We start from the raw sequence: 14,113 nt of genomic DNA on the forward strand, positions 1-14,113 counted from the left end.
CAAAGAAGCAGAAGAAAAGAAAATAAGTTTGGCAAATTAACTTTGTGCAACCATGTTCTGTCCAGCCTGCATACTAATGCTTCCACTCTGCGCTGCAACACTCAGTGCGTGCTCCGAGTGGATGAGACATGGCCACAACCACCAAACTCAACTGTCCTCAAGTCAACAGGCCTTCCGCATTTTCAGGGTAGAAAAAAAAAATAAATTGTCTTGAATAATCAGTAGTAAAATTTTTCAGTGTTAAGGTCTTTCCTCTTGAGTTAGAACTGGGAGTACAAGTGATGGAACCAACCTGAAAAGCTGCTTTCATTGCCGTAAGTCTGTCTCCCATCGCCCCGGTGGATGGCTTGTACGCCTCGTAGTTACTCATCACGCTGTTGTTGTTTCCACGGTCCTAAACAAAAAGACAAAGGGCAACTGGAGAGACTGATCCAACACAGATCCTTTCAGTTCAGCTGCTCTTTGGGTCTATCTTGACCCCGCACTCAGGAAATACATCTACTCAGGATGACAAACTTCTGGGGAGCGCTGAGCAGCAAAACAGTTTGCCCCACGACCTTGAGGAGGACAGAAAAGATGCAGCAAGTCTGAGTGACTCACTGCTCAACCACATGTCCCAGCTCCTTGCAGTACACGCACAAGCAAAATGCAATCAAACTGAGATTTCCTCAGAGGCCACAGCCAAGACAAAGTGTGAACAAGGCTTCAGCCGTGACTTCTGGAACGATGCTGAACATGATCTGTTTTCAACATGTCTGCAGTTAAACTCTGTCCCCATACACACTGGCAACGAGCTGTTTTCCTCGCATGGGCATACCTTGGGAAGCGTTCCTAATGCTGCAAGATTTTTTGCTGACAAGAATCAGCCTGGAAATGGCTTTTCAAGTAATTTATTAACATTTATTTTGCATTGACAGTCTATTTTGGGAAAAATCTTCAAACCTTCTGGATCACTCTGGCCCTAAAGAAGGCAGCTCTTGACAACAGCATAACAGCACAGGACAGTTTCACCTGACACATTCCTAATACTAAATTTTTAAATTCTCCGAGCTATGAAAACCTTTGAAAGCAGAGGCTATACTCCAGTACTAAGACAATTTTTTTTAAAATTAAAGAGTAGTCAATGCTAAATTTAAAAGTTCCAAGAATCTGTAGACAACTTCTTCAGCATCTCTACTTACAGAATTTTCTGATCCCAGACCTGGACGTTCACGGTATCCTAAGCCACCACCGCCAATATTCAGCTTCTTGCCTTTTCCTCCTTTAAAACGTGATTTCCGGAACCACGGGTTCTGTACAAAAGAAGGACAAATGCTTCTCAATGCAGAGAACAAGAAGCTTCATAAAGGCACGTAATAAGGCTCAGAAAAGAAGGATTTTGAGCATCTCAAAATAAAAATAAACTGTGTCCCATTCAACAACACAGCTATTGCAAGGGGATGGGATGTTCTGTCATGTGGGTCTGGAGCTTTTTGTTACAAATGCTTTTAATGAAAACTAATTATTTGTCCTCAACTTTCACCCATGTTAAAGTTTCGGGGGTTTGCATTCTAATAAACCCAGGAATAAATAAAATCTCCAATGCCACTGACTTGGGAGCTCTGCACTTGCTCATACTTGGGTTTTACTGATTTCACCCACTGCCTGGCTAAGGAGACACGAGGTTCTCTCAGCAAGAAGCAGTGGCCGGGAAAGGGCAGTTCAACCAGACCTCCTCCTGTTACCAGGTTTTTAAATAATGGTTGGCTGCTCCTCTTTTTATGCCCTATAGTTTCTTCAAACCTGAAGCAGTCAGTAAGCCAAGTCATGTAGCTTCTGTGCTCCCCTCTCAAAGGCAGCCTGTGGAGCTCTGCGCCTCACAAATTTCTGTCCCTTCTGAAAATGCCGCCTCTGTACATCAGAAAAAATATTTACTTCCGGCAGCCAGTGCCCAAGCTGCCTGGCAATGAAGCCACAAGCATGCTAATCCATCTTTTGGGATGGATTTGGGAATTACCAAAAAGCCTTTGCTCTCTTGCAGCTACATGGGCAGCAAAAATCAAGAACTTAAAGAGATGACGAGCGCAGTGGCTCAAGTACAACTGCTTCAGCTCTGCGTCATACCTATATATAGCAAGCCTGCCAGACAGCACTGCCAAGCAGGTATAATGATCACGCAACAACCGTTTCACTGAGGGAACGTTCCCATAATTATTTCCTAGTTTAACTTTCAACTAAGCTGCATCTCCCAAGTGCCTGCCACAAGTGCACATTGAAAATCTGATTGTAATGAGACACCAGAGCGCTCTGCTGGCATCAGCCAGATTACAGCTCCTGATTTCCTAGGCAGTGCCTGACCCCAAAACAGATTACATACTGTGTTCCAAAAATCTTTGTGGCTTCATGGATTCTTTCACAGGCCATTAAAAACACTAGGAAGCCTACCTAAAAAGACTATAGGTTGCCAAAAAGTCACTGCAAACACATGAGGGAGCCAGAAATGAGTCCCTGAGCTCCTGATTTTGTGTTAATCATGGAAGGAACCTACCTCTACTCAAGGAGTTTTCCTTGTGCATACCTGCATTGCTAGATCCAACAGCTCTTTGGAAACATGTTGATTAGCGCCTTCCAGATTTCTGACGAGATCACCAGCAAAGTTACTGTCTTTGGGAGTCAGCAGAGTGTAGGCAACTCCCTTCTCGCCTGCTCTGCCAGTACGGCCGATTCTATGGGTGTGCGTATCTATGTCCCGAGCCACATCGTAATTGATCACGGTCTTAATGGAAGGAATATCTAACCCACGAGCTGTAATCAAGAACAACAGAGCGATAAGTGCGATTATCCTGAATGAACTAAAGCAATCCCACTCATACGACAGCATACGACTTCATCGTGCTCCAGCATACAAATGGAGTTTCCACAGAATACACCCCAGTTAAGATACCCTTCATAGGCTCAAACTCTTTGTTATCTTAAGTGCTGCAACATCTTCTCCAAGAGTAGTGTAAGTCACAGCAATCCCCAAGTTCACAGGATTGGAGATGGAAGAGATCTCTTGAAATGACTGCTATTCCAAGAAGAGACGCTGAAATTCACTTTGTTCAGCTCAATATCTGGGTACAAAAGCTGCTCTAGAGAAGGCTTCAAGTGTGTCCATTTCCTCTTAATTTAAGCACGCCTAATGTCTCAGCTGATTAACGAACAGCAACTATTTAAAGAGCTTATTTTCTTTCTGTATATCAAAAAATATGTCAGACCGTAATTTAAATGTCATTAAAAGACTTTAAAAACAAACCCCCTTGCTAACACTGTGTACTTCTGAAAGAACAGCTGGAACCCAGTGCCCAGGAGGTGTGGAGGCCAATCTTGTTGCCTTCCACTGACGTGTTAGCCTTTCTGCTGATATCCACAACTTGTATGAGCTGCTGTTTCTTAGAACATCACATACCTGCCACATCAGTAGCTACCAGTATGGGGATCCCCTTCTTCTTAAATTCTGAAATGACTTTATTCCTCTCGCTCTGGTCCATGTCACCATGAAGCAGCCCCAGATTATGGTCCTCCTGCTTGAGGTTATTGGCCAGCTCTTCTGCATTTGCCTTCTTGGTGACAAACAGGAGAACGCTCCCAGAAGATGTGAACTCCACGAGGCGTCGAGTCAGCCAGTTCCATTTGCTAGGGCCAGAGGGGAAAATCTCCACAATTTGAGTAACATCTTCATTTGCCTGAGGGGAAAAATAAAGACACGCAATAATGCAGGACAGAAAGGACAGTATGGCAAAAACACACAGACGGCAGAATGAAACGAGGAATTTAAACTAGGTGTGAGAATAAAAAGTGGAGAATCAAGGGACCAAAATTGTCCTTTAAAGAGGTTTCACCTCTTCTTTTCTTAAGCAATGTTTAGGAAAAACATTTTCCCAGAAAGAAGGGGCTTCAGGTAGCCATTAATTTTTTTGTTATAAAGGGATACCTCATATTCCTGGATGAAAAAAATAAAAAATGCAGAGAAGTGGTTAAAAGAAGACTGTTCTGAAGGCATCTTGTAAAATTTCTCAAGTTTTCATGTATATAATAAGCAAAGTTTCTTCACAGCAAGTATACACCTGCCCACTTCTTCAATTTGTTGCCAAATCCCCAGTCTGCTAATAGATCAGCTGCTAGTGTCAAGCAAGTATAGAATCAACATTCCCACATAAACCAGCTGAAAGACATTACAGCCTAAGTTTCAAATCCTTCATTGCAAAAGCTGTAATTTATAGTTTTCAGCTAAAACAAAAGGATATACCCATGGATTCAGCCTAAGAAAAAAAGATCAATCATTGCATTAACATTGTTTCTCTCCTTGATGAAACCTCCCATCACTACAAGAATATTTGTTGGCAGAAAAAAAGCTAAATATAACTAAAAACCAAACCAAAACCTCACGATTTTTTGCTAAGCACAAAGTATGTACTCTTAAATATAAACAACTACTGCAGTTTAACATAAATTTCAGAAAACAGAAGCAGAATGGTTCAATCCTTTGTCTCAGCAATAAAGTTGAATTACCTCTCCAATGTCTCCCTGCACAACTCGAATTGGGTCGATCAGAATATCCCGAGCCAACTTCTCAATCTTCTTACGGAAAGTGGCACTGAACAAGAGGGCTAAAAGAAAAAATTTGAGCTCCTTGAAAAATAAATTTTCTTTAACACTGTACAGATCTTGTGAATGAGGACTTACACAACTGTACGAGATGTCAGTGATCTGAAGCTACAGGAGGTTTTATTGGTTCTAATGAAAATTATCAATTGTGCTACTAGAGTATCTCAGAGTGGAAACACATTTCATCATTTCTGAAACAAGATGTGGATGATAAGTGGCACTGCTGTGACCGTTCTTCATGGCAGTTTAGGACACAGGATCTCAAAGCACACTAACACTAATTCAGCTAATCCCCTTTTCCCCGAGTGAAGTCTGTGGAGGGATTACAGACTGACGAACAAGCACAGGCGTCTAACCACCCTCACAGGCGCTCCCTCCCCACAGCCCACGCTGAGAATTAACACCCGCGGACTCTCGCGGAAGTCTTATTGCGTGTCTGTGTCAAGAAGAGGCAATCCAATCTCTGTTCCAGATTCCTGATGGGGAGCCCACCCTATAGCCTCCTCTGACTCTCAGTTTAGTTTGAAACCTGCTTATACTCACTCTGTCTGTCAGGACGCACGTGGCTTGCAATGGATCTGACCTGATACTCTGGAAAGGAGAGAGAAAATGTTCCAATCACCATTGTACGCTCATTGTTTAGAATCACTCAAAATGCAACTTTACTGCTTTTATTTAACAAATAACCATAGAATCAATGAGTGCCTCTCACTAAGTGTTCAACGTCGTACCGTGACTTCCAGCTGCTCTTTGCTGCACAACAGAAGTTCCTTTGCTCTAGAAAGAAACTTTTGGAAGTTCCTTCAGCGAAAAGTCCCATAAGCAAAGATCCTAGCTGAGTCTGTGCATACCCTGTACGTCTTACAAGTGTCTCCCTCCGTTTGTAGTATTATAGCACTGTCAAATCCTTGCTATGTCCCATGATGCTTGAGCACATATTCAAAATCATCGGATCTGAATGACCAAACCTCTTCTAATTAAGCAGAAAGTTCTTCTACCACCACTAGTTTGTACACACAGAACCAAGGCACAGAAGTGACTTGGCCAGAAGTTACTCCGCAACCAACATCAACAGGACTTTGCTGGTCTCTTTATAGCAACAGATATTAGACCCTGAAATACGGCTTTTGTCTATAAAGTATTTCCTTAATTTTCAGGGGTTATGAACAGTCCTACTAAGCTGGGAACTAGACACTGCTGCTTTCCAAAACAGTGGCCTTTGCTCATTACATACCGAAACCCATATCAAACATTCTGTCAGCTTCATCAAACACAAGGTAAGTCACTCTTTGAAGGTTTGTAGCTTTCTTTTTCACATGATCAATTAAACGACCCTATTAAAAGAAAAAAAAAAGCCAAGGTTTTAAAGCGTATTCTGACAAATGTTAATATATGCAACCTTCAAGCACTCAACTGCGTTTTATCCTCATTTACTAGAGACAGAACGGAAGACATCTCAAGGCTTCACTCTAGAATTGTCAGTATTCAAGTCACAGAAACAGATTTTCAAGGTGCTGAGACAGGGCTAACAGTGCTGAGATCCTATAACTCCATAGTCTTCATTACAATTAAATTTCAATTGTGAACTAGCTACTTAATCCCATAACATTTGGTGCAGGAGTTCTTCATGCTTTGTTTTCTTGCCCAGTACCCCAGAAAATAGCCACCATAAAACTTCCTCCAGCCATTAGTTGCTCAGTTTTGCTCAAGTTTGTAACTAGTTTTGGCAACAGATGAAATCAGTTGGCAATGGTGCTCATCTAAATCACTGGGTCAGCATCAACACCCACTCTGATTCAGGGTTTCAGCTCTTCAGTATTAGTGCCACGGGCTCTACACTGATTCAGTAAGATGGCACTCAAGTTCATGACATTCTGGGAATTTTCTTCATGAATTTAAGGCTCAGCAATCAGAGGCTGGTATTGCACACAACTGACACTGATTCAAGCAGGCCTTGCTTGCTCTTCTATTGGAAATCATACTTAAACAAACTCTTTCAATTTCTCTTGAGACAGAAATAATCCCAGCATGTTTGCTCTCAACATCTGATAACCTGTGAAGAACCTAGATTTCAGTGATCAGAGAACAAACTCTGCATCACGAATGGTATTAGAATTTTTCAGTTAAGCAACAAAAAAATTGTACTGTGTGCATACAGGTACTTACTGGTGTGCAGACAACGATCTCTGCCCCCTCCTGCAGGGCCTTGGCTTGCTCCCACATGCTTCCTCCTCCATACACAGCTACGGAGCGCAGATTATATGCCTTACCAAAGCGCTTACATTCAGAATGGATCTGAGAATTTGAAACAAAACACATCACAGCTCAGGCTAGACAGATCTGAGAAAATATACCAACCTTGGAACTACAGTCCAGCTCCTGAAATCCACTTTTCACCTAACAATGAAATTATTCAGAAATCCTCAGGGCTGAATACTCCAATACATTTGGATAATTTCCAATAATTTGAGAAACCTATTTAGGCATCCAACTGTAATTTAACCTGCAGGCTCCATCCATCCTTTGGCACATACAATTTGTGGCAATGCATCCACAGTATTCTTAACACTTAGAAATAATATGGGAGCGCTGTGCAAAAATTTCAGATTTGTTGTGATCCTTCAACAAAAAGAGGTGTAAGAGAGAATTGTGAGCTTACATTGGAGGTGTGCTACTAATGCACAGAGTAGTTTTTTTAAACAGTTTACTGAGGTTCTCTGCCAATTTCTGCCCTGAATTTTGTCTTCTGTAAGAACACTGTATGGCACATATATGCTTACTATACACCCACCTGTTGGCAAAGCTCTCTGGTCGGGCACACGATCACTGCAATGGGACCATCCCCCGGTTCCAGCTCCTTTTGATCCATGATGTGAATCAACATCGGCCAGATGAAAGCTGCTGTTTTTCCACTTCCAGTCTTCGCTATGCCAATCATATCTCTACCACTTAGTGCAACCGGAACACCCTAAAAATAAGGAGATTCTAAACCCATAGTATGCCTACCTGAGCATATTTTTGTGCTAGACATTACATGAAAACTCAGATAACAAGAGAAAAGCACATTATAGAGGACTTACAGCAACATGCGTTGATGCTTCACAGTTTTATTGCCAAGCTCAGCTCTGAATTTGTTTGTTTTAAGGGCTGGAAGCAATTACCGTGTTATGACTGTTGGTGTCCCATATGAAATCAATGTTTGGGCACAGTACAACATCCCAAGGATATATTTACATGTCCACAAATGCATCTTGCCCAGCTGTAAGAATGCTAAAAACAAGTTCTCTGAGCCTGTTCTTTCTGTACCCACTCTGAGTGCTGGAGTCCTCAGTTCATCCCTACCGTTGCTATAAGCACCTCTCAACCACAGCTTCTTACAAATAGTACGGACTAAGGTCCTAACACCCTTCCCTTGGACACAGCACCATGACATTTTTTATACTTCAAGAAAAGCATCTGAAGTGGTGTGGTTATAATGACATTAATGATAATCTTAATTACTCAGGGTAATCAATCTACGCATGCAGCAGAATCCCTTTTGCATGCACAGCTCTCCAAGGAATGACCAGTTAAACAGTCCAGTGCTCAGGGCGTTTATTATCTGCCAAAAGAAATTTTAAAAATGCCTTGTTGGATATGTCTTCTAGTTACAAGACATTCAAATACATGCTGTTCAAAGGAATAAGGCTGTTAATGTATGGGTCTTTACTCAGCTCCTGTTGTGGTTATTTTTAACGTAATTTCTTTAAAAAAAAAATCTTTCCTACACTCCTACAAGCAAGAGATGCCACTTACATGTTCTCCAGTCTTCACCACGAGACAAATGAAGACAAGAATATGGATATATTTACAGTGGTCACTTAACAAGAAAAAAAGTTGGTAAACTTCTATATAAAACATATCAATGCTATTTTCCTAGAAAAATACAGATTATTCTGCTCTGTGACAGCTCTATATAGGAAACCAGAATTGTATACATCCTCACATGGACTAGGGACCTTCGCATGTTTTCTGAGATGTAACAACACTCACCTGGCATTGTATAGGAGTGGGCTGGGTATATTCAGATTTCCTAATTTGATGCATAAGTTGCTCATCAAACCCAAAATGAGCAAAACTACTGCCAGGCCTCGGAGGAGCAGCACCAGAGACCTTAGAAACAGAAACATATCTTTGTTAATGAACAGTAAGAGAAAAACAAAGAGTAATCTGTAAAAAAAATGGAAAAAGGTGTCTCTCTACCTTCAAAACTGGCTTTTTATTTTTTGAATAGACAAGTTTAATTAGGTGCAAATTCCAGATGTGCTGTATAAATAGGACTTTCAGGTATAAAAATTTAGATAAATTGCAAATCAACATAAGCTACTAAACATCATATCTGCCTCCTTGTACAACTGGTCTCCTTCTTCTCCAAATAATTCCCTTCATAGAAAGGCATCAACAGACACGTCACAAATGGCACAGAATTAATTTCTGTATAATACTTTCAGTTTCAATTCATAGTTCTTTAGTCCAAGTGCAACCATGCAACTGGCAATCTTGGGTGCCCGCTCTGACAAGTCCAGGGAAGACTTTCAAGAACTGCTGAGGAAAACCAAGTTCCCTTAAATCAAAGTCACTGAAGGCATCCAAGAGGCTTGGTATTCAACAGCTGTAATTTCATGTGAAAATCTCCATTAAAACTAAGATAGTCCAAAAAAATGGAAGTAAGAAGATCCTAGGAGGATATGTTTGTGACCAGCTTACCCGGAGATTTAGTTTATGACGTAACTCCACTACTTGCTGCGGGGTGAGACTGGTGATCTCCTCATGCTCGTCATAGAAATTTTTCTCAAACGGTGGATATTCAATCTGCAAGGGCAATTACTCAGTTAGACCAGGACTCAAGATTCTCTCTCTGTACACTTAGTTTTGGAGGACAAGGGTCCTTTTGAGAAAAAGTTCTTAATTATCTGCAAGAGCATGCGTTTAATATGAAGCCACCTGAAGGATCTTTAGTACAACTCAGGTGGCACAGCACTGAAATGTTAGCTCCCAACACTGAAGTACAGGGACGGAACCATATTTCAATCTACTTCTTAACACCTGTTCCTAGAATGCCTCAGGCAGAACAGCATGGAATAAACTTCCTACCTCTGAATGGTCAATGGGTGGAAGAGGATCAATGATTTTTTTGGACGGTGCAATTGGATTCCCATCACTATCATACTCCAGGTTATCCTCTTCCTCTTCTTGGACCACACCAGCAGTGGGGTTTTCAGCCATGTAGCGAAAATAAGCTTCCTGCAGCAAAACATATCAGTAAAATCACATACAACAGAACGCAAAAATACTGCTACATTTGTTTAAATGATGTATATGCTAGATGGCTGTTTGCTTTCACACCCACCATTGAGGGGAAAAAAAAAGTTCACTAGAACTGGTTCTTCTAATAAATACCAACAGTTATGTCCAGAAGAAGGACAATAAGTACAAATGAAGAAAACAACTACAGTGTTAGACCACAAAATTTTAAAAACCAAACTTCTTTTCTTACATGTCTGTTAACAACTCTTTCTACCAAGACTTATGTTTTAACAATAAAAGAATCTACGAATCACATGAATAAAGTACAAACACTGCAGGTTTTTAAACAAAGAGCACAATGTTACTAAGCAGATGACGTTTACATTTTTTTAAACACACTATGCCAAAGACAGTTTCTCCACTTCCCCTAACTAGACTCTAAGAAATGAAAACACATCTATTTTTCAGTGAGAGAGACAACAGCAAACGGGAAAAAAACTCTTTCAGAAGAGTCCTTCAACACAAGCCCAAGTTAGAAGTCACTGTCACCACTGTAACATGCCACAGCTCACAAATCTGTACGTGTCTTACAGAATCTCACTGGCACACCAAGACATTCTCCTGGAGAAAACACCAGTCTCGCTTGACTTGCAGGCAGATATTTAAGAGCAGATTTTTAAAGCAAGGTTCAATTACAAAGAAATGTATATACTCATCTGGCTTTTTCATTTGCATGGCCAATTATCGCTCAATCCCAGAGATATCCATACAATACACTTGAACACCAGCTGTCTGCAAGTTTAAGTCACCTTTGCTCAAACTTTAGCACAGCTGCACTCACCAAATTGGAGGCAAAGGCCTAGAGGCCAGACAACCCTTCCTTGCTTTGCATTACTAATTACAACTTAATAGCAAGCTACATTTTGAAATGAAGTCTTTCCTCTTTGTTTATTGTTTCTATTACAGCGATGCTTACAATCCTCAATCAGAACTGGAGCTCCTCTGAAAATAAAGAGCAAAAAGCCAGATTCCTGCCCTTAACAGACATGAAATTTCACTGCACATATTCTCCACAGTTGAACAGCCTCTCACTGGTGCTCCATGTCAGCTGATTCTTCTAATTTCAAATTGGATGAGACCCTCAAATACTGAGAAACTTCTACATGAAGCTGAAATTCAAATTGACCGAAAAAAATCTTAGAGTAAAAAAGACATTTTCTCCTAATATTCTTCCTTCTTTTAGTGAAACACCATGTAGAGGCAGCAGGATAACCACTACAGCTTCCCGCTAAAAAGCTGAATTGTCCGGATACTGTGCATGATACTGGAGTTTTGTTTGTACCTAGTAGTTACATACTGGGGAGGGAAGGTAAAAAAAAAAAAAAGAGAAAAAAAAAGAAAATAGAAAGACTGCATAGGAACTCACTTGGTCATCTTCCTCTTCAATGTCATCTCGAATACCCCTGGAAAAACAAGCGGAGAAAAAAAACTTCCCTGCAAGTGTTCCACATACCCAGCTCCATACTTTCATTTGATTAGTGCTGAGCTCCATATTTCGTGGAAGGCACAACACTAGCAACTCAGTAACATTTATAATCCCAGCCCATGGAGTTTTCATATTTGGTGCCAACCATAACAGTGACCCTTGCAAAGACTTCTCTTTACTTCTATTAATGAGACTGAAAGATTAGGACTCCGTCTTCCCAGTAGAAGCCACATCAAAGATCATCCTGGTCTAAGCTCTCGATGCTACAGAAGTCCCATAACTGAAGAGGAATATGAGGCAGGAAGTGCAAATCCAGTTCAGAACTTGCCCAGCTGGTGATTTGGATCCGGTGTTCTGTTTTGGGACCATGTATAATCTGATCAACCCCATGCAATGCAAATTCCACCAAAGTATCTGACATTTGTATCAAGAATCTACAGGGTAATTATTTTCCTTGGTCAAAACAAACCAATAAGCTGTAAAAATGTGAACTGTTTTTAAACTCCAAATTTAGTACCCCAATTGTCGCGTGCTACCTAATGTATCAGCTTTCCAGGGAATGTCTTAAAACCCAGTTCAAGCTTGGAAGAATCTCCAGTACTACAGGTACAGCAGCACTGAGTTATTTTGCCTGCATAAATGCAATTTTAAACCAAACCATTCTGATCACTGCAAGGATGGGGAAAGATGAAAAACTGCTCAGGCTGATCTGGAAGGTGGCAGTAGTACAATGTGCTGTCCCAGTTTGTGTGGCCTAGAAATGCTTCTCACGTGAGACAACTCTGTGTCGTTACATTTTACTGCAGGATGCCACTATGGATTCTTCCCTCCTATTATTCATTTTTCATTGCACAGAACTTTACTCATGGGGGATATCACGTGCCCGTTAATGCTGTTTACTTGGTGTATACTATATTGTCTACAGAACAATCATCATCAACAAAATGCACTGGAATTCTCTTAATACCATACAAGACAGAGGCAGGCATGGGAAATATAAAAGAGAACTTACTTAACGTTCTTTTTTTCTTTGTCTTTATCTTCAAGCCTCTTCATGTCTCGAGCAGCTTGATCCTAACAGGATCATAAAATTATCAGGTTAAAAAAGAACAAGATTATAAAACATGGAAGGGAAAAAATGTTCCTACATAACTAGACCACTGTGCCACAGAGACAACGCTTTTTGGACTAAACTTTCTCTTGTTCCATATCCTATTATGCTAAATAAATTCTCCTACTAATACCTTTGAAATTCATATAGTGTAACTTCACAGCAATGCTGTTGAAAAAATACATTCTCCGCATTCCTCCTGAAAACACTGTGATAGAATCCAGCTAACAACGGAGCTGTAGCTAAGGAACAGCTCATGACAAACACAAATAACTTCAATCCCGGTAGTGAAAAATGCACAAAACCTTAATTTCATATTCAGAGACACACAAAGCTCTTTGTTGTATTGCCTTGACATGCTCAAAACAGTTAAATAATTAAGCTGCTGTAACTTGTATCTACCCTCTCCCCATCTAATCCACCTTTGAGTTCTAATTAACACAGCATCTTACATAAAAACAAAAGTTTTTATTCTGAATACAGCTGCCAAAGCCATGAGTGACATTTCCTGCTCCTGACTGAAGAGAAGTATGGCCACAACAATTAATAAACATTTCACGAGCTGGGTCTTGCCTCCACTTCAGCCATGAATGCCTCCAGAGGATCGTCATCGCTGTCAGAATCTGCCGATTTGGAATGAAACTGCTGGCGAGTGGGGGAATTCTCTGCGGGAATGTACGGCAATTCGACATTGCTGGAATCTTCCTCTTCATCCTCAAAGTACCTGAAAGGAAATTAAAAATGGTCTATAATATAGATATGCTGTAGACTATAAAAATATAGTCTACAGCACCGTGCTGTCTTTCATGGTTTCTGAGTTAAGTTCCCCACACTGGATAATAAAAGTGTGTAAACAGGACAACTTGTTGAGATGTTCAGGCCCAGAACTGGACACAGTACTCCAGGTGGGGTCTCACAGACAAATGTCACAGATACTTTCCCTGACCTTGGAAACTTCAAAACATTAAAATCTAGAGCTAAGTAAACACAAGAAATAACCCTACTTACGCATTCTCTTCATCAAAATTTGCTCGCTTTGACCCAATTTTGTAGAAAGAAGGCAGCTGAGGGGGTCCAGATTTTGCAAATGCAGCAGAAGAACCAGCTGTTCCAAAAGCACTATGAGACTGTTGAGAGAGCTTAGGCTCCTCTTTCTTTCCAGGTGTTATGGCAAATCCACCAAAACCAAAGCCTCTCTTAGTACCAGGTCCACCTTTATTCCAATTCATGATGTCCTCAAAATATCTGTGAAAATCAGAACAGACAAAATCAGAACTCCCTTTCTGCTTTAGGCTCTTATATATCATTGTCATGGTTTTTCCTGTAAGTGGATTACTTCAGTCATGATAAAGAGACTTGTGGAAATGTGACTGTCAAGAGTTTGATCTGTTTCCCAAAAAGGATTTGGGCTTTGTTCTTTTCTTATAAGTATGAATCCTCAATTAAAAAAAAAGAATAAAACAGAGAGTTTGTCTACTTCAGCATATTTAAGATGTTACCTGTCTTGTCTGTTTTGCAATCTGAGACAAACAAACCCAAGGCCAGAACTTTGAGTTTGTCTGCCAAAACAGATCGTGTCTGTCAGTGACTACTTCAGCGTATTT

At 40.7% G+C, this 14,113-nt stretch overlaps 1 protein-coding gene across 1 annotated transcript in view; it reads right to left on the reverse strand.

Moving 5' to 3' along the window:
• DDX42 (DEAD (Asp-Glu-Ala-Asp) box helicase 42) overlaps positions 1–13,738 on the reverse strand; it is a 16,206-nt gene extending 2,468 nt beyond the window's left edge. The window contains 16 exon segments of the mRNA XM_010084017.1: positions 293–394; positions 1,182–1,292; positions 2,558–2,784; positions 3,428–3,704; positions 4,531–4,628; positions 5,170–5,217; positions 5,861–5,960; positions 6,793–6,921; positions 7,418–7,594; positions 8,659–8,778; positions 9,373–9,477; positions 9,760–9,909; positions 11,339–11,375; positions 12,411–12,472; positions 13,083–13,233; positions 13,518–13,738. Coding sequence (XP_010082319.1) covers positions 293–394; positions 1,182–1,292; positions 2,558–2,784; positions 3,428–3,704; positions 4,531–4,628; positions 5,170–5,217; positions 5,861–5,960; positions 6,793–6,921; positions 7,418–7,594; positions 8,659–8,778; positions 9,373–9,477; positions 9,760–9,909; positions 11,339–11,375; positions 12,411–12,472; positions 13,083–13,233; positions 13,518–13,738 — 2,115 coding nt within the window.
• Between the last annotated feature and the right edge of the window lie 375 nt (positions 13,739–14,113).

Source organism: Pterocles gutturalis, unplaced genomic scaffold (assembly GCF_000699245.1).
Source record: "Pterocles gutturalis isolate BGI_N339 unplaced genomic scaffold, ASM69924v1 scaffold22185, whole genome shotgun sequence".
Classification (NCBI taxonomy): domain Eukaryota; kingdom Metazoa; phylum Chordata; class Aves; order Pterocliformes; family Pteroclidae; genus Pterocles; species Pterocles gutturalis.